The sequence below is a fragment of the Bombina bombina genome, chromosome 4 (assembly GCF_027579735.1).
Source record: "Bombina bombina isolate aBomBom1 chromosome 4, aBomBom1.pri, whole genome shotgun sequence".
NCBI lineage: Eukaryota > Metazoa > Chordata > Amphibia > Anura > Bombinatoridae > Bombina > Bombina bombina.
This window is the reverse complement of record NC_069502.1, coordinates 359,203,697-359,231,080: the sequence shown is the minus strand read 5'-3', so window position 1 is coordinate 359,231,080 and position 27,384 is coordinate 359,203,697. Positions and strand designations below refer to the sequence as shown.

At 38.7% G+C, this 27,384-nt stretch overlaps 1 protein-coding gene across 1 annotated transcript in view; it reads left to right on the top strand.

Moving 5' to 3' along the window:
- ZBBX (zinc finger B-box domain containing) overlaps positions 1–27,384 on the top strand; it is a 508,142-nt gene that overhangs the window by 260,279 nt on the left and 220,479 nt on the right. Inside the window, exon 14 of the mRNA XM_053711814.1 lies at positions 8,543–9,218. Coding sequence (XP_053567789.1) covers positions 8,543–9,218 — 676 coding nt within the window. The remainder of the gene's footprint in view (positions 1–8,542; positions 9,219–27,384) is intronic.

The following is a 27,384-nucleotide window of genomic DNA, read 5'->3' as shown; positions in this document are numbered from 1 at the left end:
TTAGCTAGTTTATTTAATTGTATTTATTTGTAGGAATTGTATTTAATTAATTTATTGATAGTGTAGTGTTAGGTTAATTGTAGGTAATTGTAGCTAGTTTATTTAATTAATTTATTGATAGTGTAGTGTTAGGTTTAATTGTAACTTAGGTTAGTATTTATTTTACAGGTAATTTTGTAATTATTTTAACTATTTTAGCTATTAAATAGTTCTTAACTATTTAATAGCTATTGTACCTGGTTAAAATAAATACAAAGTTACCTGTAAAATAAATATAAATACTAAAATAGCTATAATATAATTATAATTTATATTGTAGCTATATTAGGATTTATTTTACAGGTAAGTATTTATCTTTAAATAGGAGTAATTTATTTAATAAGAGTTAATTAATTTCGTTAGATGTAAATTATATTTAACTAAGGGGGGTGTTAGTGTTAGGGTTAGACTTAGCTTTAGGGGTTAATACATTTATTAGAATAGCGGTGAGCTCCAGTCGGCAGATTAGGGGTTAATAATTGAAGTTAGGTGTCGGCGATGTTAGGGAGGGCAGCTTAGGGGTTAATACTATTTATTATAGGGTTAGTGAGGCGGATTAGGGGTTAATAACTTTATTATAGTAGCGCTCAGGTCCGGTCGGCAGATTAGGGGTTAATAAGTGTAGGCAGATGGAGGCGACGTTGTGGGGGGCAGATTAGGGGTTAATAAATATAATATAGGGGTCGGCGGTGTTAGGGGCAGCAGATTAGGGGTACATAGGGATAATGTAAGTAGCGGCGGTTTACGGAGCGGCAGATTAGGGGTTAATAATAATATGCAGGGGTCAGCGATAGCGGGGGCGGCAGATTAGGGGTTAATAAGTGTAAGGTTAGGGGTGTTTAGACTCGGGGTACATGTTAGGGTGTTAGGTGCAGACGTAGGAAGTGTTTCCGCATAGCAAACAATGGGGCTGCGTTAGGAGCTGAACGCGGCTTTTTTGCAGGTGTTTGGTTTTTTTTCAGCTCAAACAGCTCCATTGTTTCCTATGGGGGAATCGTGCACGAGCACCTTTTTGAGGCTGGCCGATTGCGTAAGCAACTCTGGTATCGAGAGTTGAAGCTGCGTTAAAAATGCTCTACGCTCATTTTTTGGAGCCTAACGCAGCCTTTATGTGGACTCTCAATACCAGAGTTATTTGTATGGTGCGGCCAGAAAAAAGCCGGCGTTAGTTTTTCGGGTCGTTACCGACAAAACTCTAAATCTAGCCGTATGTTATTTAAACATAGTATACAATTACTTCAATCAAAATCTTTGTTCATTCCTTTTGGCTTCATTGATTCCAATTTATGTATCCAAAACATTTCCCTGGTTTTTAGTAACTGCTCCCTATCGCCACCTCGTCTGGGCCTATCAACCTGCTCTAAGATTTGAAACCTAAGTTGGCTAATATTATGACCATAGAGAGGAAGTGAGAGGAAACTGGAGCTTCTTTGTTCTTACATCTTATGTTAGATTTATGTTCAGTTATCCTCTCCCTTACCTCTCTACAGGTCTCGCCAATATAAATTTGGCAACAAGGGCATTTGATAAGATAAACACAGTATGTAGACCTGCAGGTTAAGTATTTGTTAATGTTAAATTTTTTCCCATTAGTGGGATGATAAAAGTACTCCCCCTTTATCATAGAGCTGCAGTTGCTGCAACTCAGACATGGGTAGCAACTATATCTTTTAGGGCCAATAGTTCTTTGTCTCCAAATTTATATTGGCGAGACCTGTAGAGAGGTAAGGGAGAGGATAACTGAACATAAATCTAACATAAGATGTAAGAACAAAGAAGCTCCAGTTTCCTCTCACTTCCTCTCTATGTGTATTAGCCAACTTAGGTTTCAAATCTTAGAGCAGGTTGATAGGCCCAGACGAGGTGGAGATAGGGAGCAGTTACTTAAAAACCAGGGAAATGTTTTGGATATATAAATTGGAATCAATGAAGCCAAAAGGAATGAACAAAGATTTTGATTGGAGTCTTTTTTTCTAGAAGAAAATTGTATACTATAAAGATAAACTTATTGGATTGACATGTTTAAATAACATAGAGTTGTGTCAAATGTACTATATAGTGGTTGTGCATATTACCTCTTTTTAATTATATGTACATGGGTTTTAAATGATGTTTTTTTAAGGAAATGTTTTGTGTGAATATGTATTCACCCCCTGTGGTGAATCAGTAATACATTGAATTTTATTACAAGACCAGAGACTCATATTTTGCATTCTCTCTCTTTACTACTTAAATGCAGTTTTTTAAAGTATACATAAAAATACAATAAACTGTAAAAATTTTGAAAATGAGACAGTAAAACAAATAACATATCAGTGACCAATGAAATTAGAGAACTGATTAAACTAAAACCACATAGCCAATCAGGTTACTAATGAATCCTATAAACTGTCCAATATACAGTAAGACATCCTCTTTCTTTTACTGCTGCAGAAAAGATAAGTATTGTTTTGTCAAGTGTTAATAAAAAATAAAATTTTTCTTGCTTTATTCACATATTTCTTTTATATATTATAATATTCTTGTTATGCTAGTTAACCTTTTATTAAATTTATTTATAGTCCGTTTTAGCTTTAGGACTTTTTCGTTGGTTTAAAAATTTTTTTCCCAATTTGTTTTTGTTTTTCATACTTCGTTTTAATTTAAACTCTTTGCCCAGTTCGCTTGCGTTTTATTTCATTATTACCTCCGGTTTTCATGTGCTCCGTTTCTGTTGCGCTATGCCGCACTGTCCCGACGTCCATCTTGTGATTGTCGGTCTCAGTGCGCATGCGCCGGTCTCCTTCTCCTCATTACGCAGTGTACTTTCACTTTCCCGCCCTCAAAAGCTGCCGTCTTCGTTTGCAATTTTGTTGCAACCTTCATCCATTACGTGTCATCAACTTTAGTTCCTCAATTTAGTTGCTGGCACTTTGTCTCCATCTTTTGGCCATTTCTGTTATTGAAAAAAGTTTTAATTATATAATTTATTCACTTTTTATTTCACTTTCTTGGGGTCAATTCTGTTATATAATACATTAGATAATACATTATTAAGTTATTTATTGTAAATTTATTATTTAGATTTATTCTATAGTTTATAATATTATATTATATACAATAATTTTATTATATTTTATGGTATTATATATTTATTATCACTATGTCTCAATCATCTGATTTGAACCCTTCACTGAATGCTGAAGGCGTTCAAAAGATGATTGACAATTCAATGAATTCAATGTTAGAAAAAATAACCATTTTAATTGATAAATCCTCAAAAAAGGATTTAAAAAGAAAAATAATTATATCCAGTGGTATTAAAACCAGTAAGAAGTTAATTAAAAAATCACGCCAACTTGTTGCTGATTCTGCCGTTCCTCGCAGGAAAGGAAGAAAAACACCTGCTATTTCCTCTACTCCCAAGAGGTCACTAATGGGAGAGGCTTTGGCCAATGATGATAATTGTGAAATTTGTTCAGATACAGAAATTAATTCAGATTCATCTCTGAATTCAATTCAATCTGAGGATGATTTATCTCATTCCTCATCTGAAAATTCTTTGGCCTCTCCAAAGATTAAAAAATTCAAAAAATCACTTAAAAAATCTAAACATTTGGAGTCTAAAAAAGTGGAATTTTTTGATTGCCTAGGTAATCCTAGGTTTAATGCGGATGATTTACATCACCCTAGATCTGCAGAATGGTGCCCCTCATCTGATATTGCAGACTTTATTGATTACCAGCTTCGCCAACCTTTAAAAAGAGATTCTAGAAATAAAATGAAGGCTGAATGTCCTAGACCAATTCTTCCAAATAATGCAAGCATTACCCCTGAAGTAGATCCAAAGATTTTAAAATTTATAGGGTCCCCAGGTTTCAAATTAAAGAAAGGTATGGACAGGGCCTGGAAAATTTGTCAAGATAAAATGCTTGACACAATTGGTCCTTTAGCAAAACTTTTTGATTTATCGGAACAAGCTGTTTATGACAATACTCTTTTAGACCCAGTCATCGTTAGAGAATGGCTTCAGAGAATGCTCTCATTTTTAGGGAATGCCAATTCTGCGATATACACTGAACGCAGACGTAATATCCTTAGAAGAATTGACCCCAAGGTTTGCGATTTTGCAATTAACGAAATTCATTCTGATACAAATGGCCTTTTGTTTGGAGACACTTTTATAAAAGAGTTAAATAGTTACGTAAATACGTTCTCCAATCTTAATAAAGTGAGAACATCAATGAAAAAGATCTTTCACCAGGATCGTTTTTCTGAGCAGGTTGGGAAAGGTAGAGGCCGCTTTCCCTGCCGTGCTTCATTCCCAAACAGGTCTCAATTTGCCTTTCAACAATTCCACAATCAGAGACAATTTCAGAATCCATTCTCCTCAGGCTTCTTTCCATCTAGAGGAAGATTCTGGAACCCAAGAATTCAACGTTCGAGACAAAGATCCCGCACACCTCAAGGTAAATCTTCTTTTTCTTCCTCCTCAGGTTTCTTCCCAAAACATAATAGGAGGCAGATTATCTCTTTTCACACACAATTGGAACATGATAACTTCAGATCAATGGGTTCTTCAAACTGTTTCAGGTCTTTTTATAGATTTTATTTCTCCTCCATTTCAAAATTCTATTCCCCTTCCAATAAAGTTTTCTGTTTCAGACAGAAATTTGGTTCAAAACGAAATTTCAAACCTTTTATTAAAACAAGCAATAGAACAAGTTTTAAATCCTCAAAATTGCTTTCTCAGCAATCTTTTTCTCGTAAAAAAGAAAAATGGCCTTTTTCGTCCAGTTATAAATCTAAGATCTCTAAACGCCTTCGTTGTTTATCAACATTTCAAAATGGAAGGTATTCATCTTCTCAAAGATTGCCTTTTAGACAACGATTTTCTAGTCAGATTAGATCTGACAGATGCTTATCTGACAGTTCCTGTAGCTCAAGAACACAGGAAATTTCTAACTTTTGTTTGGGAAGAAAAGTATTGGAGTTTCACTTGCATGCCTTTCGGTCTATCTTCAGCCCCTTGGATTTTTACCAAAATAATGAAACCTATAATTACTTGGCTTCGTCTTCGAGGTGTTCGACTCATCATCTATTTAGACGATATCTTGATTATGAATCAGAACTCTGTCACGTTAAAGTCTCAACTCCAACTTACTACTTTCATTTTAGAAAATTTAGGTTTCTTGATCAACAAAGAGAAATCTGTTCTTCTTCCAACCAAATCTCTAACCTTTTTAGGTTTCAAAATAGACACTTCGAAAGCTACATTAAGTCTTCCCAGAGAAAAAATTGTGAATATCAAGAAAGAGATTTCAAGAACTCTTTCTTTACCATTGGTTCCCATCAGGACTATAGCCAGAATAGTTGGGTTACTTTCATCCTCTATTCAGGCTATTTTCCCTGCTCCTCTTCATTACAGAGAACTTCAACGTTTAAAAATTTTTCATCTTCAAAAAGGTCTTTCATATTCCCATCAAATCCCTCTTTCTTCAGAAGCCAAAGAGGAACTCTCATGGTGGCTATCCCATATAGAAGCTTGGAACGGGAGAGCCATTTTCGGAAAATCTCCAGATCTTATCATAGAATCCGATGCCAGTCGCTCGGGTTGGGGCGCTCGTTGTGGTCCCTCAATCACAGGAGGAAAATGGTCTTCAGAAGAAAAGCGTTTTCACATCAATTGCTTAGAACTTTTGGCAGGCTCTTTTGCAGTCAAGAGTTTTGTCAAAAGTTCTTTTCCTGTGTCCATTTTACTCAGAATGGACAATATTTCTGCAGTTCGCTATTTGAATCGCCTCGGTGGTACAAAATCGAGAGATTTGTCAACTATTACGAAAGAATTCATTCATCTTTGCTTGGACAGAAATATTTCTGTAAAAGCGGAATACATTCCAGGTTTATCCAATGTAGCGGCGGATTGGGGATCTCGATACCTGACAGATTCCAGCGATTGGAAACTTCATCATCAAGTTTTTCATTCGCTTCAATCTCTCAGAGGTCCCTTTTCGATGGATCTCTTCGCTTCGAGAATGAATCATCAGATTTGCCCTTATTTCAGTTGGCGCCCAGATCCGGAAGCATTGGCAATCGATGCATTTCTCCACCCCTGGCCTCTCCAGACAGCTTATGCTTTTCCCCCATTCTCCATGATTCAGAGAACCATATCAGTAGTCCGTCGGGATCTCCTCTCAATTCTCCTAATCACTCCCCTTTGGCCATCTCAACCCTGGTACCCATCTCTTCTAGAATTATCTGTCAACCATCCTGTTCTTCTTCCGGTTTTTCCTCTTCTCTTGTCAGATCCAGAAGGTCATCCTCACGAACTTATTCTTCAAGGATCTCTTCGTCTCATAGCATGGTCAATTTCGGGCAATCTTCATTTCCCCAAGGTTTATCACAACAAGCTCAGGAACTCCTCGCAGACTCATTGGCCCCCGGGACCAAAAAATGCTATTTTTCCGCATGGACCAGATGGTCTGGCTGGTGCGTGGAAAGAAGTTTGGATCCCCTTTCAGCGGATATAATTTACATCATTAATTTCCTAACATCACTTTTTGATTCAGGTTTAGCTTACAGAACCATCAACGTTTCTAGATCTGCCATTTCGGCTAAACATTCTTTTATAAATAATTTTCCTGTAGGACAACATCCTTTAATTTGTAAATTAATGAAAGCAATCAAACTCAAAAGACCTCCGACTCCTAAATATTCTTCTTTTTGGGATGTTGATCTTATTTTTTCTCTTTTTAAATCTTGGCCTTCTAATGAATTTTTATCATTGAAACAACTTACCACTATATTGGCTACCCTTTTATGTTTAATTTCTTTTCGTAGAGTTTCTGATGTTAGAGCTTTAGATTTTAATTCTAAACGTTTTACCCCTGAAGGTGTTACTTTCTTCATATCTAAAAGAACTAAATCTTTTTCAACCTCAATATTCTATCCTTACTTACCTTCTGAACCTCTTCTCTGTGTGGTTGTATGTCTCAAGGAGTATGAACGCAGAACTTCTTCTTTTCGTATTCCTACTTCCAATCAACTTTTGTTATCTTTTATTCCTCCTCATTATCCTGTATCCTCTACTTCTATAGCCAGGTGGGTTAAATGGGTTATGAGTGAAGCAGGTATTGATGTTTCTTTTTCCGCTCACTCTGTTAGAGGATCAGCCGCTTCTAAAGCATTTTTGAAAGCTGCCACCCTTCAACAAATCTTGGATGCAGCTGACTGGTCTTCTGATTCTATTTTTAAACAATTTTACTTTAAACCCATTGAACACGCCTCACTTAATTTATTTTGTTAGTTGCTTTAAACTAGCAAAATATGAGTCTCTGGTCTTGTAATAAAATTCGGATTATCCTAAGTTATGAAGGTATAATCTAGATTTTATTAAAGACACAGAGACGAGTATTTTCCCTCCTCTGATTATATTATTATATATATTTGTTCCCACCCTTATTTGTTTTATCATATTATTAACATATCTTGTATATTTATTTCAGTTACCAATCAACTATAAAGATATTATCCTAAGTGGTTTTGCTCCATCTCATCTCTGTGAAGAGACGAAACTTCAAGAAAGTTTTCCTCATCCTATACAGTCTTCAAGAGGATTTTCATTCTTTCCTGATAAGACGGAGTTTTCTTCACGGATGATTCTTCAATTCAAAGTTCTTCTCTTCATGGTTGTCTGCTGTCTTCTCGTCTGGAGCTACTTCCTCATAATGGACTTTTTGTTTCCTTCTACAGTTACAAAGAAAGAGGATGTCTTACTGTATATTGGACAGTTTATAGGATTCATTAGTAACCTGATTGGCTATGTGGTTTTAGTTTAATCAGTTCTCTAATTTCATTGGTCACTGATATGTTATTTGTTTTACTGTCTCATTTTCAAAATTTTGACAGTTTATTGTATTTTTATGTATACTTTAAAAAACTGCATTTAAGTAGTAAAGAGAGAGATTGCAAAATACTCGTCTCTGTGTCTTTAATAAAATCTAGATTATACCTTCATAATTTAGGATAATCCGAATTTTTTTGTATCCACAAGATGGCACTGTTGTGCAATCAATTCAGCACATGAAGATGAATAACAGGTGAGAGTATATAAAGGCATTTACCTGTGTATGTTCAATTATACATGACTAAGATCCTGCTGAGGCTTGAAAGGTATGTCTATTGCTGAGGACCCTATGTGAAATAAAGGTTATTTTAAAGAATTATTGGTGGCTGGAATATATTTTGTTCTTTGGAGTATTTGGGACCTGGCAAGTCCTTTATTCCTTGCCCCATTTGGAAAAGAAGAAAAGTGACTGATTGTGCTGTTGTCCTACCTTTCTGGTAAATATATTGCTTGCCATTTGGAAGTACTTGCACCTCACTATTGCTGAAGGTATGACAAATATTACTACAGATGTACCAGTGGGTCCACAGATGTTTTTTTATGATGAGGAAACTGCACAACAGATCAACTCTAATGTTACTGGTAATAGAGACTTTTAAAAAAATTCTCCCTCTGAAGCTACAAGTAAAATCTTTGAGAAAGAAAGCAAGAAGAAAATGATGTTGGAACTACATGCTATAATTCTGTCTGAGTACCATAAAGTACAACGTATTCCTAGAGGTTTGAGGATGTCTACATGTCCTACTCTTTTTTCTGATCGAAAAGAATATACTGATAAATTTGAGAGCATTCTGAATAAATGTTCTTTTGACCTGATTACATGGACTGTTGAATTTGCACAAAGAGAGATCGATATATATAAAGCACAGATTAACCAACAGAAAGAACAAATGGTTAAAAACTTACTTCTTGATGAATATAAAAAAGTTGTGATGGAGGTGGAAAAGTCTGTGAGTGATTACAGGAAACACCTGGAGAGCAGAAAACGGACGAAATTCATCAGAGATGAACAGGACTACAGCCATGGAACAGTCTACAGATGGCACCAGAGTACAGGTTTTGCCAGGAGGGGAAATTATGCTGCACGAGATCGTGGAGGATGTAATAAGCAGATGCCGATACAAGAAGATGCCAATAGCAGCCTGGAATCATCTGACGTTTTTTTGACCGAGGACTCAGACGCAGATTCCATTGCGGCGGCAGGAAACACAAGAGGCGGCACTTCCGGCAGGCCGATGACGTCAGAGCGACAACGGACACGCCGAGCGAGAGGAGCACAATGGGGCCAGTACCGGTACTAGTGTCCTCCATGCCTATAGAGACGGTCAATCAGGCATTAAGGTATGAGCGGGTTAAGGACCCTAGAAAAGGGTATATGGCCAGAGAAGATGTTAGTAACGGCAACCCTGATACAGCATTAAATAAGGCTTGTAGTCGATCACAAGTATTTGAATGTATAGGTAATGTTTGTGGGGTCAAAACAAATTCCGATATATATGCTACAGATATGTCTAACATGGCTAATACGGTTAACACACGAATGGATATAACCCGGTCTCATACCTTAATTGAAAAGGCCAAAAATTATCAAAAAGAAATCGGGACATTTAAACCCTGTGACAAAACCTTTAATATTTACAAACCACCACTGTGGAGTCAAATATTGGTTCACAATCATCTGAACTGAACATTATTCAAGAGAAACAGTGTATATCAATGTTTGGTGAACAAGATGTTAATTTCAACGTAACTAATGTGACTTCAAATGAATTTCTTACTGCTGATACTATGAGTCTGCATGTTAATGATGTGAATGAGACCACTATGACTAATAATGAATGTTCTAGCACTGCACTTAAACACACTAATTTGAGTATGAATGTGAGTGAATGTGTTTTTGGTTCTAATGACACTACACAACGGTCTAATAATCTATTGACACTTAATGAAAGTTTGGTTTATAATTTATCCTCTCACACTTTGTCCAATGAGGAAGAAATAGCCTTGAATAAAGGTTTATCTTACTGTCTAGATAACTATTGTAATGAGTTCTTAGTTCAACAGGACTTGCAAAGGTTTTTTAGAAAACTTAAATTAAAAATTTATTTTGCAATACAAAAAAATTATGCACAAACACCTAATATGAATACCACTAATGTAATTAAATTTAAAGATGTTAAATAATATGGTATTCCCAAAAAAAGCACTTTCACACCTGCAGTAACACATAGTACTGCTACTTACATGAATTTAGTACAAAAAGAGATTGATAATCTATTCAAAAGAGAGAGGAAAAATAAATGAGTACAGAAAAATAAAAAAGACAAACTTGCTATAAAAACACTTGGCAACAATAAAGAGATCATTATTAAGGAGGCCGACAAGGGCAGAGCCATTGTCCTCTTGGATAAAACTGATTATATGGCAGAAATAAACAGACAGCTGGCTGATAGTCAAGTTTATCAGGTGTTAAACAGAGACCCAACTATTATGATTAATAAAGAAATTAACAATATTTTGGAACTGGCTGTGAAAAGGCAAGTAATTACAGAGTCGTTTAAATAAGCTTTATATATTGATAATCCAATAAGACCATTAATTTATGCTCTACCCAAAATCCACAAAGCAAAAGAAAAACCACCTGGTAGGCCCATTGTGGCAGGGATGGGCTCTGTTTTTTCTTCTATCTCCATTTTTCTGGATAAAGTATTGCAGCCATTTGTAAAAAAAAGCAACTTCATATGTCAGGGATACTAATGATTTCCTATCTAAGCTGAAAGATCTTGGATATGTTGGGGAAAAATGTATTTTATTTACTTTAGATGTCTCCAGCTTATATACCTCTATAAAACACACTAGTGGGATTTCAGCTTTAGAAAATGTCCTTAGATCTACCAGTGACCATACCATGGTGGAGATTGATTTTTTGATTGAGTTACTTTCTATTATACTGTATCATAATTATTTTTTATTTGGAGATACATATTATTTATAGAGACAGGGAACGGCAATGGGCTCCAACGTCGCCCCCACATACGCCAACATTTTCATGAATAGCTTTGAGGAATACTATGTATATACTCATCCTTTGTTTCAACGCTATGGCGCCTCCTGGTGGAGATATATTGATGATGTGTTTGGGGGGCGACATTGGTAGCCTCTTGTCTTTTATACAGGATTTAAACAATTCAGTTACAGGACTCAAATTCATGTTAAATATGAATGAAATAGGTATTGAATACCTGGATACATTTGTATATAATAAAGAAGGATTTTTGAACACAGATCTTTACACCAAGAGTACTGATAGGAATAATTTGCTAAAATATGGTAGTTACCATCCTGAAAGTATATTTAAAGCAATTCCTAAAAGTCAATTTACTAGAGTCAAACGGATTGTAACAGATAAGGATCAATGTAAATATAGATTAGGACAGATGGCTAATAAATTTATAGAGAGAAATTATCTGCCTACATTAATTTTGAATTAATTGGATGCTATTATTAAGGACACTGACATTGTAAAGAAAACACAAAAACAAGAATCAAATCGTATAATTTTTGTTACACAATTTAACAGACTTAGTAATAAAATAATGAGCATTCTAAAGAAAAACTGGCATATTTTGAGGGATTGCAATCCAGAAGTTATTGAATTTAAGGAGTCCCCAATGGTAGCTTATAGGAGTATCAAGGATATGTTGGTGCATTCAGACATTGGTAGCCACAGACAAGAAAGCCATAGAACTATTGGCCCTAAAAGATATGGTTGCTACCCATGTCTGAGTTGCAGCAACTGCAGCTCTATGATAAAGGGGGAGTACTTTTATCATCCCACTAATGGGGAAAAAAATGTAACATTAACAAATACTTAACCTGCAGGTCTACATACTGTGTTTATCTTATCAAATGCCCTTGTGGCCAAATTTATATTGGCGAGACCTGTAGAGAGGTAAGGGAGAGGATAACTGAACATAAATCTAACATAAGATGTAAGAACAAAGAAGCTCCAGTTTCCTCTCACTTCCTCTCTATGGTCATAATATTAGCCAACTTAGGTTTCAAATCTTAGAGCAGGTTGATAGGCCCAGACGAGGTGGAGATAGGGAGCAGTTACTAAAAACCAGGGAAATGTTTTGGATATATAAATTGGAATCAATGAAGCCAAAAGGAATGAATAAATATTTTGATTGAAGTCTTTTTTTCTAGAAGAAAATTGTATACTATAAAGATAAACTTATTGGATTGTCATGTTTAAATAACAGAGTTGTGTACTATATAGTGGTTGTGCATATTACCTCTGTTTAATTATATGTACATGGGTTTTAAATGATGTTTTTTTTAAGGAAATGTTTTGTGTGAATATTTATTCACCCCCTGTGGTGAATCAGTAATACATTGAATTTTTTTGTATCCACAAGATGGCACTGTTGTGCAATCAATTCATCACAGGAAGATGAATAACAGGTGAGGGTATATAAAGGCCTTTACCTGTGTATGTTCAATTATACATGACTAAGAGCCTGCTGAGGCTTGAAACGTTGTATGTCTATTGCTGAGGACCCTATGTGAAATAAAGGTTCTTTTAAAGAATTATTGGTGGCTGGAATATATTTTGTTCACCAAAATATATAGTGTTAACAAAGGTGCAAGTAAGGGACCAATCTAATTACCTTGTTCAGTGTTGTGGTTACCATGGAAGGTCTGTCTCAACCAATGGTGTCTGGTCTTATCTATTAGAAGACCCATGTGAAGTGGTTTGCATACCTTTTTCTTGGTGTTTTTAAATTCAAGGCCATTTCAATCCATTAGAAATCCGAGTTATTATATGTCTTGCTTCCTATACCCTACTGATTCAAACTCAAAACTTAAAAAGCTCTAAGCAGTCGCAGACACAATTTTATTTCCACACCCTCCTTGATGTACCTATCACCCACGTCTATCCTCCTTCAAGACTTTGCTCCTGCTGCACCTACTCTGTTGTAATCTTTACCTAACTCTCACCTTTTATCACTTAATGTTTTCTTTGAAAACTCATCTTGCTAACTTCATTCCAAATTGTAAATCGTCACCCACAACATATAATTATATCTACAAGCTCAGTCAAACAAATCCAAATATTGTTTCTGCTCCTTTGCCAGTCCAAGAACCAAATCTCATCTTCCTCTCAGAAATCAGATTCACAAAGTCTACCTGGAAGACCAAGGCAAACATAAGGGCCAGAAGGCTACATTCACAGGCCTAGATTTAGAGTTCGGCGGTAGCCGTCAAAACCAGCGTTAGAGGCTCCTAACGCTGGTTTTGGGCGCCCGCTGGTATTTGGAGTCAGTGATTAAAGGGTCTAACGCTCACTTTACAGCCGCGACTTTTCCATACCGCAGATCCCCCTACGCCATTTGCGTAGCCTATCTTTTCAATGGGATCTTCCTAACGCCGGTATTTAGAGTCGTTTCTGCAGTGAGCGTTAGAGCTCTAACGACAAGATTCCAGCCGCCTGAAAATAGCAGGAGTTAAGAGCTTTCTGGCTAACGCCGGTTTATAAAGCTCTTAACTACTGTACCCTAAAGTACACTAACACCCATAAACTACCTATGTACCCCTAAACCGAGCTCCCCCCACATCGCCGCCACTCGATTAAAATTTTTAACCCCTAATCTGCCGACCGCCACCTACGTTATACTTATGTACCCCTAATCTGCTGCCCCTAACACCGCCGACCCCTGTATTATATCTATTAACCCCTAACTTGCCCCCCACAACGTCGCCGCAAGCTACTTAAAATAATTAACCCCTAATCTTCCGACCGCAAATCGCCGCCACCTACGTTATCCCTATGTACCCCTAATCTGCTACCCCTAACATCGCCGACCCCTATGTTATATTTATTAACCCCTAATCTGCCCCCCACAACGTCGCCGACACCTACCTACACTTATTAACCCCTAATCTGCCGACCGGAGCTCACCGCTATTCTAATAAATGGATTAACCCCTAAAGCTAAGTCTAACCCTAACACTAACACCCCCCTAAGTTAAATATAATTTTTATCTAACGAAATAAATTAACTCTTATTAAATAAATGATTCCTATTTAAAGCTAAATACTTACCTGTAAAATAAATCCTAATATAGCTACAATATAAATTATAATTATATTATAGCTATTTTAGGATTAATATTTATTTTACAGGCAACTTTGTAATTATTTTAACCAGGTACAATAGCTATTAAATAGTTAAGAACTATTTAATAGTTACCTAGTTAAAATAATAACAAATTTACCTGTAAAATAAATCATAACCTAAGATATAATTAAACCTAACACTACCCTATCAATAAAATAATTTAATAAACTACCTACAATTACCTACAATTAACCTAACACTACACTATCAATAAATTAATTAAACACAATTGCTACAAATAAATAAAATTAAATAAACTATCTAAAGTACAAAAAATAAAAAAGAACTAAGTTACAGAAAATAATAAAATATTTACAAACATAATAAAAATATTACAACAATTTTAAACTAATTACACCTACTCTAAGCCCCCTAATAAAATAACAAAGCCCCCCAAAATAAAAAATTCCCTACCCTATTCTAAAATACAAATATTACAAGCTCTTTTACCTTACCAGCCCTGAACAGGGCCCTTTGCGGGGCATGCCCCAAGAATTTCAGCTCTTTTGCCTGTAAAAAAAAACATACAATACCCCCCCCCAACATTACAACCCACCACCCACATACCCCTAATCTAACCCAAACCCCCCTTAAATAAACCTAACACTACCCCCCTGATGATCTTCCTACCTTGTCTTCACCATGCCAGGTTCACCGATCCGTCCTGGCTCCAAGATCTTCATCCAACCCAAGCGTGGGCTAGACATCCACTGAAGAAGTCCAGAAGAGGGTCCAAAGTCTTCCTCCTATCCGGCAAGAAGAGGACATCCGGACCGGCAAACATCTTCTCCAAGCGGCATCTTCTATCTTCTTCCATCCGATGACGACCGGCTCCATCTTGAAGACCTCCAGCGCGGATCCATCCTCTTCTTCCGACGACTAGACGACGAATGACGGTTCCTTTAAGGGACGTCATCCAAGATGGCGTCCCTCGAATTCCGATTGGCTGATAGGATTCTATCAGCCAATCGGAATTAAGGTAGGAATTTTCTGATTGGCTGATGGAATCAGCCAATCAGAATATAGTTCAATCCGATTGGCTGATCCAATCAGCCAATCAGATTGAGCTCGCATTCTATTGGCTGTTCCGATCAGCCAATAGAATGCGAGCTCAATCTGATTGGCTGATTGGATCAGCCAATCGGATTGAACTATATTCTGATTGGCTGATTCCATCAGCCAATCAGAAAATTCCTACCTTAATTCCGATTGGCTGATAGAATCCTATCAGCCAATCGGAATTCGAGGGACGCCATCTTGGATGACGTCCCTTAAAGGAACCGTCATTCGTCGTCTAGTCGTCGGAAGAAGAGGATGGATCCGCGCTGGAGGTCTTCAAGATGGAGCCGGTCGTCATCGGATGGAAGAAGATAGAAGATGCCGCTTGGAGAAGATGTTTGCCGGTCCGGATGTCCTCTTCTTGCCGGATAGGAGGAAGACTTTGGACCCTCTTCTGGACTTCTTCAGTGGATGTCTAGCCCACGCTTGGGTTGGATGAAGATCTTGGAGCCAGGACGGATCGGTGAACCTGGCATGGTGAAGACAAGGTAGGAAGATCATCAGGGGGGTAGTGTTAGGTTTATTTAAGGGGGGTTTGGGTTAGATTAGGGGTATGTGGGTGGTGGGTTGTAATGTTGGGGGGGGGTATTGTATGTTTTTTTTTACAGGCAAAAGAGCTGAAATTCTTGGGGCATGCCCCGCAAAGGGCCCTGTTCAGGGCTGGTAAGGTAAAAGAGCTTGTAATATTTGTATTTTAGAATAGGGTAGGGAATTTTTTATTTTGGGGGGCTTTGTTATTTTATTAGGGGGCTTAGAGTAGGTGTAATTAGTTTAAAATTGTTGTAATATTTTTATTATGTTTGTAAATATTTTATTATTTTCTGTAACTTAGTTCTTTTTTATTTTTTGTACTTTAGATAGTTTATTTAATTTTATTTATTTGTAGCAATTGTGTTTAATTAATTTATTGATAGTGTAGTGTTAGGTTAATTGTAGGTAATTGTAGGTAGTTTATTTAATTATTTTATTGATAGGGTAGTGTTAGGTTTAATTATATCTTAGGTTATGATTTATTTTACAGGTAAATTTGTTATTATTTTAACTAGGTAACTATTAAATAGTTCTTAACTATTTAATAGCTATTGTACCTGGTTAAAATAATTACAAAGTTGCCTGTAAAATAAATATTAATCCTAAAATAGCTATAATATAATTATAATTTATATTGTAGCTATATTAGGATTTATTTTACAGGTAAGTATTTAGCTTTAAATAGGAATCATTTATTTAATAAGAGTTAATTTATTTTGTTAGATAAAAATTATATTTAACTTAGGGGGGTGTTAGTGTTAGGGTTAGACTTAGCTTTAGGGGTTAATCCATTTATTAGAATAGCGGTGAGCTCCGGTCGGCAGATTAGGGGTTAATAATTGAAGGTAGGTGTCGGCGATGTTAGGGAGGGCAGATTAGGGGTTAATACTATTTATGATAGGGTTAGTGAGGCGGATTAGGGGTTAATAACTTTATTATAGTAGCGGTGCGGTCCGCTCGGCAGATTAGGGGTTAATAAGTGTAGGCAGGTGTCGGCGACGATGTGGGGGGCAGATTAGGGGTTAATAAATATAACATAGGGGTCGGCGATGTTAGGGCAGCAGATTAGGGGTACATAGGGATAACGTAGGTGGCGGCGGTTTACGGAGCGGCAGATTAGGGGTTAAAAGTGTAATGCAGGGGTCAGCGATAGCGGGGGCGGCAGATTAGGAGTTAATAAGTGTAAGGTTAGGGGTGTTTAGACTCGGGGTACATGTTAGGGTGTTAGGTGCAGACTTAGGAGGTGTTTCCCCATAGGAAACAATGGGGCTGCGTTAGGAGCTGAACGCTGCTTTTTTGCAGGTGTTAGGTTTTTTTTCAGCTCAAACAGCCCCATTGTTTCCTATGGGAGAATCGTGCACGAGCACGTTTTTGATGCCGGCCGCGTCCGTAAGCAACTCTGGTATCGAGAGTTGCATTTGCGGTATAAATGCTCTACGCTCCTTTTTTGGAGCCTAACGCAGCATTTGTTTGAACTCTCGATACCAGAGTTAAATTTATGGTGCGGCCAGAAAAAAACCCGCGGAGCGTTAACAGCCCTTTTACCGCCGAACTCTAAATCTAGGCCACAGAGATTACTTGGAGGCGGGCAGACACCGCCTTAACATATTACAGCTCACTCAACTTGTTCTGTATTTACTTCTAGGGCATTTAAAAATGAGGCTTCAGTAAATAAAATTTGCAAGTCTGTAGGATCACATGTATTAACTGGCGTGCGGACAAGCTTCTTAACTTGATCTGTTCATCCGCTAGCCATTATGCATCATTACACAGTCCGAAGAGTGTGTAATGCCTGTCCCTAATAGAGCGAGAGAAGGATCTGTCAATCACCCTGAAAAAGCTAGTTTGGGGTAATTTCTATTTGCCACCTCAGAGGTGGTGAAGAGTGTAAGAAGCAGACTCGCATGTGCAAACCTGTCCCACATGGAGCCCTTGGTCATCGTTGCATACCTTTTTCTAATTTTGATTATTTTGATGTATTAATTTGGCAGAATAGTTCTTCAGGCAGTAGTTCCTGGTAAATAGTTGTCTGCCTTTTTTCTGTTTGCCCCACCCATTTGTTTAGTGGATGCCACAGCATGGGTATTAGTTCCCAACAGTAAGGAATCGTGGACTCTCACCACCTAAAAAAAGAAAACATAATTTATTCTTACCTGATAACTTTCTTTCTTGGTGGTGAGTCCACACACCCGCTCATTTTTGTTTTTTCCTAGTGGGCAGCAGTTGTCGTTTGCACTTCTTTAACCTACTGTCTTTCTTCTTTCTCCTATTCTTGGCTAAATGATAGACTGGGAGGTACAGGGAAGTAGGATGAATATTAAAGTCCCAGCGACACCTGTGGCAGGTTGTGACCATGACTCCCGCAGGAGAATTACATTGCATAGCCAGTACTCTCATATTTCCCTCTGCTCCAAGTTTCACCTTATGAGGGGAATGTGGGGGGTAATATCTCTTAAATTTTAAAATAAATCCTGAACACCTCTATCTTCACCTGCTACTAGCGAGGCAAATTAAAGACTGGAAGGTACAGAGAAGTAGGAGGGATATTTAAGCTCTTGGTGCAGGGTGTCCTTGTCTCCTCCTGGTGGCCAGGTAATGAATTCCCAACAGTAAGAAATCATGGACTCTCACCACCAAGAAAAAAAAAGAATTCATCAGGTAAGAATAAATTATGGGATTTTTTGTAAATGATTTTTTCTCTAGTAAGGTGTATCCAGTCCACGGATCATCCATTACTTATGGGATATTCTCACTCCCAACAGGAAGTTGCAAGAGGACCCACAGCAAAGCTGTTATATAGCTCCTCCCCTCACTACCATATCCAGTCATTCTCTTGCAACTCTCAATGCGCATGGAGGTAGTAAGAGGAAAGTGGTGAAAAATAGTTAGTTTATTAACTTCAATCAAAAGTTTTTTCTTTTAAATAGTACCGGAGTTGTGCTATTTGTTCTCAGGCAGAGATAGAAGAAGAATTTGCCTGAGTTTTCTATGATCTTAGCAGGTTGTAACTAAGATCCATTGCTGTTCTCATACATGTCTGAGGAGTGAGGTAACTTCAGGGGGAGAATGGCGTGCAGTTTATTCTGCTATCAGGTATGTGCAGTTATGATTTTTTCTAGGATTGGAAATGCTAGAAAATGCTGCTGATTCCTGATAAATGTAAGTTAAGCCTGAATACAGTGATTTAATAACGACTAGTATCATGCTTATTCCCAGGGATAATACCCTTATAGATATGCTATATAAAACGTTTGCTGGCATGTTTAATCGTTTTTTATATATGCTTGGTGATAAAACTTATTGGGGCCTAATTTTTTTCCACATGGCTGGCTATATTTTTGCCTAGAAACAGTTTCCTGAGGCTTTCCACTGCTGTAATATGAGTGGGAGGGGCCTATTTTAGCGCTTTTTTGCGCAGTTATAATTAGACTGAGACATCCAGTTTTCCTCAAGAGTCCCCTGCATGCTACAGGACATCTCTAAAGAGCCTAAAAACGTTTATTGGGGAAGGTAGGAGCCACAGTAAAGCTGTGGCACTTTGCTGGGACTGTTAAAAAACGTCTATGTCGTTTTTTTTATCCGTTTTTTGAACTAAGGGGTTAATCATCCATTTGCAAGTGGGTGCAATGCTCTGTTAGCCTATTACATACACTGTAACAATTTCGTTTGTGTAACTGCCTTTTTCACTGTTTTTCAAATTTTGACAAAATTTGTTTCTCTTAAAGGCACAGTACCGTTTTTCATATTTGCTTGTTAACTTGAATTAAAGTGTTTTCCAAGCTTGCTAGTCTCATTGCTAGTCTGTATAAACATGTCTGACATAGAGGAAACTCCTTGTTCATTATGTTTAAAGTCCATGGTGGAACCCCCTCTTAGAATGTGTACCGATTGTACTGACTTCACTCTAAGCAAAAAAGATCATATTATGTCTTTAAAAAATTTATCACCAGAGGAATCTAGCGAGGGGGAAGTTATGCCGACTAACTCTGCCCACGTGTCAGATTCTTTGACTCCCGCTCAAGGAACTCACGCTGAAATGGCGCCAAGTACATCAAGGGCACCCATAGCGTTTACTTTACAAGACATGGCGGCAGTCATGGATAATACACTGTCAGCGGTATTAGCCAGACTACCTGAACTTAGAGGTAAGCGAGATAGCTCTGGGGTTAGACGAAATGCAGAGCATACTGACGCTTTAAGAACCATGTCTGATACTGCCTCACAATATGCTGAAGCTGAAGAAGGGGAACTTCAGTCTGTGGGTGATGCTTCTGATTCAGGGAGAATCCCTGATTCTGATATTTCTACATTTAAATTTAAGCTTGAACACCTCCACGTGTTACTTAAGGAGGTTTTAGCTGCTCTGAATGACTGTGACACAATTGCAGTGCTAGAGAAATTGCGTAGACTGGATAAATACTATGCAGTGCCGGTGTGTACTGATGTTTTTCCAATACCTAAAAGGTTTACAGAAATTATTAATAAGGAATGGGATAGACCAGGTGTGCCGTTCTCTCCCCCTCCTATTTTTAGAAAAATGTTTCCTATAGACGCCACCACACGGGACTTATGGCAGACAGTCCCTAAGGTGGAGGGAGCAGTTTCTACTTTAGCAAAGCGTACTACTATCCCTGTCGAGGACAGTTGTGCTTTTTTAGACCCAATGGATAAAAAATTAGAAGGTTACCTTAAGAAAATATTTTGTCAACAAGGTTTTATCCTTCAGCCCCTTGCATGCATTGCCCCTGTCACTGCTGCTGCGGCGTTCTGGTTTGAGTCTCTGGAAGAGGCCTTACAGGTAGTGACTCCATTGGATGACATACTTGGCAAACTTAGGGCACTTAAGCTAGCCAATTCTTTTGTTTCTGATGCCATTGTTCATTTAACTAAACTAACGGCTAAGAATTCTGGTTTTGCTATACAAGCGCGCAGAGCGCTATGGCTTAAATCATGGTTAGCTGACGTGACTTCAAAGTCTAAGCTGCTTAACATTCCCTTCAAGGGGCAGACCTTATTCGGGCCTGGTTTGAAGGAGATTATTGCTGATATCACTGGAGGTAAAGGTCATGCCCTTCCTCAGGACAGGTCCAAATCCAGGGCCAAACAGTCTAATTTTCGTGCCTTTCGAAACTCCAAGGCAAGTGCGGCATCAACCTCCTCTAATGCGAGACAAGAGGGAACTGTTGCTCAGTCCAAGGCGGTCTGGAGGCCAAACCAGACCTGGAACAAAGGTAAGCAGGCTAAAAAACCTGCTGCTGCCTCTAAGACAGCATGAAGGAACGGCCCCCTATCCGGTAACGGATCTAGTGGGGGGCAGACTTTCACTCTTCGCCCAGGCGTAGGGCAAGAGATGTTCAGGATCCCTGGGCGTTGGAAATTATATCCCAGGGGTATCTTCTGGACTTCAAAGCTTCTCCCCCCATAGGGAGATTTCACCTTTCACAGTTATCTGCAAACCAGATAAAGAGAGAGGCATTCTTACACTGTGTACGAGACCTCCTAGCTATGGGAATGATCCATCCAGTTCCAAAAGAGGAACAAGGACAGGGTTTTTACTCAAATCTGTTTGTGGTTCCCAAGAAAGAGGGAACATTCAGACCAATTTTGGATCTAAAGATCTTAAACAAATTCCTCAGAGTTCCATCATTCAAGATGGAAACTATTCGTACCATCCTACCTATGATCCAGGAGGGTCAATATATGACTACAGTGGATCTAAAGGATGCTTACCTTCACATTCCGATACACAAAGATCATCGGTTTCTCAGGTTTGCCTTTCTAGACAGGCATTACCAGTTCGTAGCTCTTCCCTTTGGGTTGGCTACAGCCCCAAGAATCTTCACGAAGGTTCTAGGGTCCCTTCTGGCGGTCCTCAGGCCGCGGGGCATAGCAGTAGCCCCTTATTTAGACGGCATCCTGATACAGGCGTCAAACTTCCAAGTCTCATATGGACGTAGTACTGGCATTTCTGAGATCGCATGGGTGGAAAGTGAACGAGGAAAAGAGTTCTCTATCCCCACTCACAAGAGTTTCCTTTCTAGGGACTCTGATAGATTCTGTAGAGATGAAAATTTACCTGACGGAGTCCAGGTTATCAAAGCTTCTAAATTCCTGCCGGATTCTTCATTCCATTCTGCGACCTTCGGTGGCTCAGTGTATGGAAGTAATCGGCTTAATGGTAGCGGCAATGGACATAGTGCCGTTTGCACGCTTACATCTCAGACCTCTGCAACTATGCATGCTCAGTCAGTGGGATGGGGATTACACAGATTTGTCCCCTCAACTGAATCTGGACCAAGAGACCAGGGATTCTCTGCTCTGGTGGCTATCTCGGGTCCATCTTTCAAAGGTATGACCTTTCGCAGGCCAGAATGGACAATTGTAACAACAGATGCCAGCCTTCTAGGTTGGGGTGCAGTCTGGAACTCTCTGAAGGCTCAGGGATCGTGGACTCAGGAGGAGTCTCTCCTTCCAATAAATATTCTGGAGCTAAGAGCGATATTCAATGCTCTTCAGGCTTGGCCTCAGTTAGCGTCTCTGAGGTACATCAGATTTCAGTCGGACAACATCACGACTGTGGCTTACATCAACCATCAAGGGGGAACAAGAAGTTCCTAAGCGATGTTAGAAGTCTCAAAGATAATTCACTGGGCGGAGATTCACTTCTGCCACCTATCAGCTATCCATATCCCAGGTGTGGAGAACTGGGAGGCGGATTTTCTAAGTCGACAGACTTTTCATCCGGGGGAGTGGGAACTGCATCCATCCGGAGGTGTTTGCACAAGTGATTCATCGCTGGGACAAACCAGAACTGGATCTCATGGCGTCTCGACAGAACGCCCAGCTTCCTTGTTACGGATCCAGGTCCAGGGACCCCAGGGCGACTCTGATAGATGCTCTGGCAGCGCCCTGGTCTTTCAACCTGGCTTATGTGTTTCCACCGTTTCCTCTGCTCCCTCGACTGATTGCCAAGATCAAGCAGGAGAGAGCATCAGTGATTTTAATAGCGCCTGCGTGGCCACGCAGGACCTGGTATGCAGATCTAGTGGACATGTCATCCTTTCCACCATGGACTCTGCCTCTGAGACAGGACCTTCTACTTCAGGGTCCTTTCCACCATCCAAATCTAACTTCTCTAAGACTGACTGCATGGAGATTGAACGCTTGATTTTATCAAAGCGTGGCTTCTCCGAGTCAGTCATTGACACCTTAATACAGGCACGAAAGCCTGTCACCAGGAAAATTTACCATAAAATATGGCGTAAATATCTTTATTGGTGTGAATCCAAGGGTTACTCATGGAGTAAGGTCAGGATTCCTAGGATATTATCTTTTCTCCAAGAAGGCTTGGAAAAAGGTTTGTCAGCTAGTTCCTTAAAGGGACAGATTTCTGCTCTGTCTATTCTTTTACACAAGCGTCTGGCAGATGTTCAGGCATTTTGTCAGGCTTTAGTCCAAATCAAGCCTGTGTTTAAACCTGTTGCTCCACCATGGAGCTTAAACTTGGTTCTTAAGGTTCTTCAAGGAGTTCCGTTTGAACCTCTTCATTCCATAGATATAAAACTTTTATCTTGGAAAGTCCTTTTTTTGGTAGCTATTTCTTCGGCTCGTAGAGTCTCCAAGTTATCTGCCTTACAATGTGATTCTCCTTATCTGTGAATTTTCATTCTGATAAGGTAGTCCTGCGTACCAAACCTGGGTTTTTACCTAAGGTGGTATCTAACAAGAATATCAATCAAGAGATTGTTGTTCCATCCTTGTGTCCTAATCCTTCTTCAAAGAAGGAACGTCTATTACACAATTTGGACGTGGTTCGTGCTTTAAAGTTTTACTTACAAGCTACTAAGGATTTTCAACAAACATCTGCTTTGTTTGTAGTTTACTCTGGTCAGAGGAGAGGTCAAAAGGCTTCGGCAACCTCTCTTTCTTTTTGGCTAAGAAGCATAATACGCTTAGCCTATGAGACTGCTGGACAGCAGCCCCCTGAAAGAATTACAGCTCATTCTACTAGAGCTGTGGCTTCCACTTGGGCCTTTAAAAATGAGGATTCTGTTGAACAGATTTGCAAGGCGGCGACTTGGTCTTCGCTTCATACAAATTTGATACTTTTGCTTCTTCGGAGGCTATTTTTGGGAGAAAGGTTTAACAGGCAGTGGTACCTTCCGTTTAAGTACCTGCCTTGTCCCTCCCTTCATCCGTGTACTTTAGCTTTGGTATTGGTATCCCATAAGTAATGGATGATCCGTGGACTGGATACACCTTACTAGAGAAAACACAATTTATGCTTACCTGATAAATTTATTCCTCTAGTGGTGTATCCAGTCCACGGCCCGCCCTGTCATTTTAAGGCAGGTTATTTTTAAATTTAAACTACAGTCACCACTGCACCCTATGGTTTCTCCTTTCTCTGCTTGTTTTCGGTCGAATGACTGGATATGGTAGTGAGGGGAGGAGCTATATAACAGCTTTGCTGTGGGTCCTCTTGCAACTTCCTGTTGGGAGTGAGAATATCCCATAAGTAATGGATGATCTGTGGACTGGATACACCACTAGAGAAATAAATTTATCAGGTAAGCATAAATTGTGTTTTTATTTTGCTTTAATGTTTGGTTAATTTTTGTTGTTTCTTGTTGTTGGATTTTGTTTTAATGTTTGTTTACTTTGTTGTTGTTTGCCTTGGTTGTTTACTGTGTAATTTTGTGTTTTGTTTGCTTTGGTTGTTTATTGTGTAATTTATTGTATTTTCTTTAGTTTTGCTGTTGTATTTTTATTTGTGTGTGCGCGATATGTTGTTTTAGGTTAAAGCCTTATGGTTGTGGTGGGGGTTATGACATTTTATGGGTTTATAGTGTAGTGGGCTTAGGTTGAGGTGGGGATTAGGGTGTTAAAGGGGTTAATAGTGTAGTGGGTTTATTGTAATTCATTTGCAAGTCTGACGTTCATTTATTCAGTTGTATATTGTATGTAGGAACTAGACAATGTACATGTGTGATATGTTTAAAAGGTATAATTTACATTACATGTGTAGGTGGCGATGCTGCTTTGAAAATATCACCATCATCGCTACCCACTGAGATGTAATGAAAACACGTTGAGCTTTCAAATACTGATTTTAGCAGTTTTGAATATTTGCAGCCATCTCATTCTGAGACTGATCCCTTTTGAATATATCACCACATTGTGGATGTTTCGATCATCAGTGCCTCATTCACAAACAATTCCTTATATACAATGACTCAATTCTAGACCTCCTTTTCTCCATCCCCATTGCATAGATCTGATTTTCTCAGGTTGAAGAGCTTTTTAAAATCTTGTGAATTTCTTAACGCTTCTCTTCGCTTGGGTGAGGAAATGGGAGAGAAGATGGATTACAGGTATATTGCCAATGAAAAGCAAAATACAGGTTACCCTCATGGAAAGCCCAGTAAAGTCCCTGGAACCACTATATATTAATCATGTCTGTGACCGACTTTGTTAATGAAGTAAAAAAAAAAAAAACACTTTCTATTAAAACTGTAGGAGCTGGCGAATTTTATAGTATAATATGTCTAAACTGTAAACATGATTGTACTAATATATTATTGCATTCTCAATATTCATTTTTACATTATATTGAGAATGTGCATTCACGTTTCTTAGATTCATATTTAATAATATTGCAATTGCGATTGCACAAACGTGATTTACTTATAATATTTTGATCGCACTGTAGCAAATGTGTTCTATAATAATGTATATCTATAGATATATTATTATTATTAATATATATTATTAATATATATATTATTTACTATGGAAATATAGATATATTCTATGGATTATTTAGAATATTCTACCGTATGTAAAATAATTTGTAATAATTAATATTAATAAATATGTAATATTTCAAAATCGCACATTAAGGATAACAATTCTTTAAAGGGACACTGAACCTAATTTTTTGTGTGTGTGATTTAGATAGAGCATGCAGTTTTAAGCAACTTTCTAATTTACTTCTGTTATCAAATTTTCTTCATTCTCTTGGTATCTTTATTTGAAAAGCAAGAATGTAAGTTTAGATGCCGGCCCATTTTTGGTGAACAACCTGCATTGTTCTTGCTGATTGGTGGATAAATTCACCCACCAATAAACAAGTGCTGTCCAGGGTACTTAGCCAAAAATTGTCTGGCTCCTTAGCTTAGATGCCTTCTATTTCATATAAAGATAGCAAGAACGAAGAAAATTGATAATAGTAGTAAATTAGAAAGTTGCTTAAAATTGCATGCTCTATTTGAATCACGAAAGAAAAAAATTTGGATTCAGTGTCCCTTTAAGTGCGCTAACCCAACACCATCTTAGACCTAAAGCACAAAATGTGAAGTTGGATACACATATTTTACATTCCTATGTTCTTTATATTGGAAAAAGGAATATATAGGAATGGATATATAGGTATATATGGTAAAATATATTTACAATAAAAAGAACATATTCCTGTATGTGAAGAACTTTGGAATTAACCGCAGCGATTTCAAATCGCCCACCTGCTATGATGTCACCTATGAAGGCTCCGCTGCCAGGGAGCTCTGCAAACCTCGCTTACTTATTTCCAACAGCGGGTTGTTTGTCGGATTTTAACTCCTGACATTCTGATCAAAACCTCCGGATCCACTAGTGTGACTGTGTCTTGTAACCTTAGACTGCCGTTTCTGGTCAGCGATATCAGGTGATCTCCTACAAGCTGCTGCCAGGGAGCTCCGTAAAGCCTTGTTTGCTTTTGTCAAACAGCGGGTTATCAGTCAGATTTCAACTCCTTGCAAACAGGTAGGAACCTAAGGATCACCTGGTTAAGGCTGTGTCTTGTCACCTCAGGCTGACGTTGTCAGTCAGCGGTACTTTGTCCGCGATGTAGACGGGTGACCTCTGTTTAGTAAAAGGGATTCTTTAGGCAACAAAGCTTAGGCCAGTAGACTGGAAACAAATGTTTCCGGCTAGTTTGCAAAGCACTGTGTGGCGAAACGCGCGTCGACTGAGTGCTATGGCAGAGCACATTTGTTTCCAGTGTGTTTCCAGTGTGTGAAGTGCAGGAAATGAGCAGCATCCCCCACAATGCACCATAGTCAGCAAGAGAGGTGAGTAAAATGGCTGCCAGCAGCACATAGCAAAAAAAAAAAACAGGGAAAAAACCCTGACAGTACCCTCCCCTCAACGACCCCTCCCCCGCGGGAGGTCAAAAGGCTTATTGGGGAAACGGGCATGGAAGGCACGGAGGGGGGCGGGAGCATGAACATCAGAGGAGGGAACCCAAAAACTCTCCTCCGGACCGTAGCCCCTCCAGTGAACCAAATACTGTACACGGCCCCTGGACATACGAGAGTCAATAATGCTGCTGACCTTATACTCCTCATGGTTGTCAACAAAGATAGGACGTGGACGAGGCAACACAGTGGTAAACCGATTATAAACCAATGGTTTCAAGAGGGAGACATGAAAAACATTGGAGATGCGCATAGCAGGAGGAAGGTCAAGAGTGTAGGCCACAGGATTAACCCGTCTGAGTATTTGAAAAGGACCAACATAACGGGGAGCCAATTTATTGAAAGGCACACGAAGGTTCAAGTTACGGGAGGACAGCCAAACTCTCTCACCAACCTGGTAGGAAGGTGCGGGCAGACGCCTACGATCAGCCTGGAACTTTTGGCACTGC